The sequence below is a fragment of the Ceratotherium simum genome, chromosome 17 (genome assembly GCF_057802395.1).
Source record: "Ceratotherium simum simum isolate JZ-2026a chromosome 17, ASM5780239v1, whole genome shotgun sequence".
Classification (NCBI taxonomy): Eukaryota; Metazoa; Chordata; class Mammalia; order Perissodactyla; family Rhinocerotidae; genus Ceratotherium; species Ceratotherium simum.
In genome coordinates this window covers 14,090,288-14,092,797 of record NC_141916.1, presented here as the reverse complement: position 1 = coordinate 14,092,797, position 2,510 = coordinate 14,090,288, and the positions used below count along the sequence as shown (strand labels likewise).

Genomic DNA, 2,510 nt, shown 5'->3' with positions numbered 1-2,510 from the left:
GCGAATAATACAAAACAGCAAAAAGAAGAAAACAACCAAGCTCAATTTTATTCCTATCCTTCATACATTGGATTATATTTACTTTGTTGGCTAATAAACAGAGACTTAAAAGGCTAATCTAAGAAATCTCAAATAAAACTCTCTAAATTTGCTTTAGATTTGTCTGCGCACATGTGACAGCATCCAGTAACAAAGAGAGGAGAATCACGATAGAAAGAATAAGGAGAAAAATATAAACAAGTGGGAAAATGGTGAGAAATAAATATTGATACTATGTAGAAGAAACGATTGAAAATGTCCCTCAGAACTGGGACCTTTGTTATTTGTGAAATAAATTAGGAAAATGTGTTAATTTTTTCATTAAAAGATACATCACTTTAGAAATAAAGGGTAGAGGAAGATTCAGAGTTTTGAATTTTACTTTCAATTGGTTTTGACCTTTATTTTATACCTCAATATATTCTGGAAATTTTTGTTTTATTCCAACCTTAACCCTTATTATTCTTTTTACCTTAATTTGTCTGAAGTTACTGATGGGAAACCAAACATCAGTGACGGAGTTCATTCTTCTTGGGTTGACGGATGATGCCGAGCTTCAAGCTGTGCTTTTCCTCTTTCTGCTGCTAACTTATGTCTTCAGTGTCATGGGGAACTTGACCATCATCATTCTGACCCTGCTGGATTATCGCCTCCAGACTCCTATGTATTTCTTCCTCCGGAATTTTTCCATTCTGGAAATATCTTTTACCTCTGTCTTTGTTCCCAAAATGCTAGTCAACGTAGGAACTGGAGACAAGATGATCTCCTTTGCTGGTTGTTTCACACAGTACTTTTTTTCTGTCATTCTGGGAGCAACTGAATTTTACCTATTAGCTGCCATGTCCTATGATCGTTACGTTGCCATTTGCAAACCCCTACATTACACAACTCTAATGAGCAGGAGACTCTGCATTCAACTTGTCCTATGTTCCTGGTTTTCCGGTTTTCTGGTTGTCATTGTACCCTATATAATGACTCTCCAGCTGCCTCTCTGTGCATCCAACATCATCAATCATTACTGCTGTGACTACACTATCTTACTGCATTTATCTTGTTCAGACACACATTTCATAGAAGTGATTGAGTTTGTCGCTGCTGCAGTTACCCTCATCTTCACGTTGATGCTTGTGATTCTTTCCTACATACACATTATTGGGACAATCCTGAGAATCCCCTCTGTTCAACAAAGAAAAAAAGCATTTTCTACATGTTTCTCTCACATGACTGTGGTCTCACTTTCTTATGGAAGCTGTATCTTCATGTTTGTAAATCCCTCTGTGGAGGATGCAGCAACTTTTAATAAGAAAGTGGCTGTTTTAAATACTTCAGTTGCCCCTCTGTTGAACCCTTTCATCTATACCCTGAGGAACAAGCAAGTGAAAATAGCCTTCAAAGATATGGTCAGGAAGATAGAGATTTTTCTGAGAAAATGGCACTACCTGAGGTTCATTATTAAAATAGATAGTAAATGTTTGGAAGATCGTAGAAGTACCTAATTGTAATTTAAAAATATTTTCTATATTATATCATTAATAGTCCTATCTGAACTCTCAGACAGCATAGCTACTTACATAATTAAGCTGATTTTGTCATCACTTTACCTTTCTTAAAAATTTAGAGGTCTGTGTGTGTATTTGTGTGTGTGTCCTCTAACACTTTTGTACTATTTTTCCTCATTTGTAGCTTTGTAACTTAGTTTTAAAGAAAAGGTTTGAAGGAAAGTCAGAATTGGATATAATATTTCTATTTTTTTTTTTTCATGAGGAAGATTTTCCCTGAGCTAACATCTGCTGCCCATATTCCTCTCTTTATATGTGAGCCACCAACATAGCATGGCCACTGACAGACTAGTGGTCTAGGTCCATGGCTGGGAACCAAACCCTGGCCACTAAAATGGAGCATGCTGAACTTAACCAGTAGACCACTGGGGCTTGCCCTAATGGGTTGTTTTGCACCACTCAAATTTTCCTGTCTTATCCATTGCCGTATGGTCTTCAATCTCTATACTTGTAACTGAAGAATTTAAAACATACCCCAAAGAAATTTACTTTAGCTTATTAATAATAGCTTAAGTAATATATTAGTGAAGTGATATAAAGTTGGTTATTTTCAAATTATAATATTCAGATTTAAAGTTGAGTCTTTCCACAATGATCACTTAATGACAACCTGGGCGTACTCAGTGTTTGAAGTAAGAAAAAACAGAGAAGAGAAAATCAATATATGTTTATTTTAATATTGATGGGAAAATGCTTCATGTTGATTTATACACAGATTAAACTCCTTGAATGAATCCATGAAAGAGGTAAAGGGATGATTCAAATTTAAACTAATTAGAAATATGTCATTATAGAAAATTTCATATAATTTATTGTTCTACCTAGCCACTGTTCTGGTTCTCATTTAGAAGAATCTGAAATGAAACTACATTAATATTATCCATGGTATTTATAATTTTATAGCCTTAAATC

General features: G+C 34.8%; 1 protein-coding gene across 1 annotated transcript; it reads left to right on the top strand.

Moving 5' to 3' along the window:
- The first annotated feature begins 533 nt into the window (after window positions 1-533).
- Window positions 534-1,495, top strand: LOC101396636 (olfactory receptor 2AP1-like). Its single transcript, XM_004429465.3, is given in 2 exon segments — window positions 534-1,458; window positions 1,461-1,495. Coding segments are annotated over 2 exon segments (960 nt in total).
- Window positions 1,496-2,510: the final 1,015 nt, after the last annotated feature.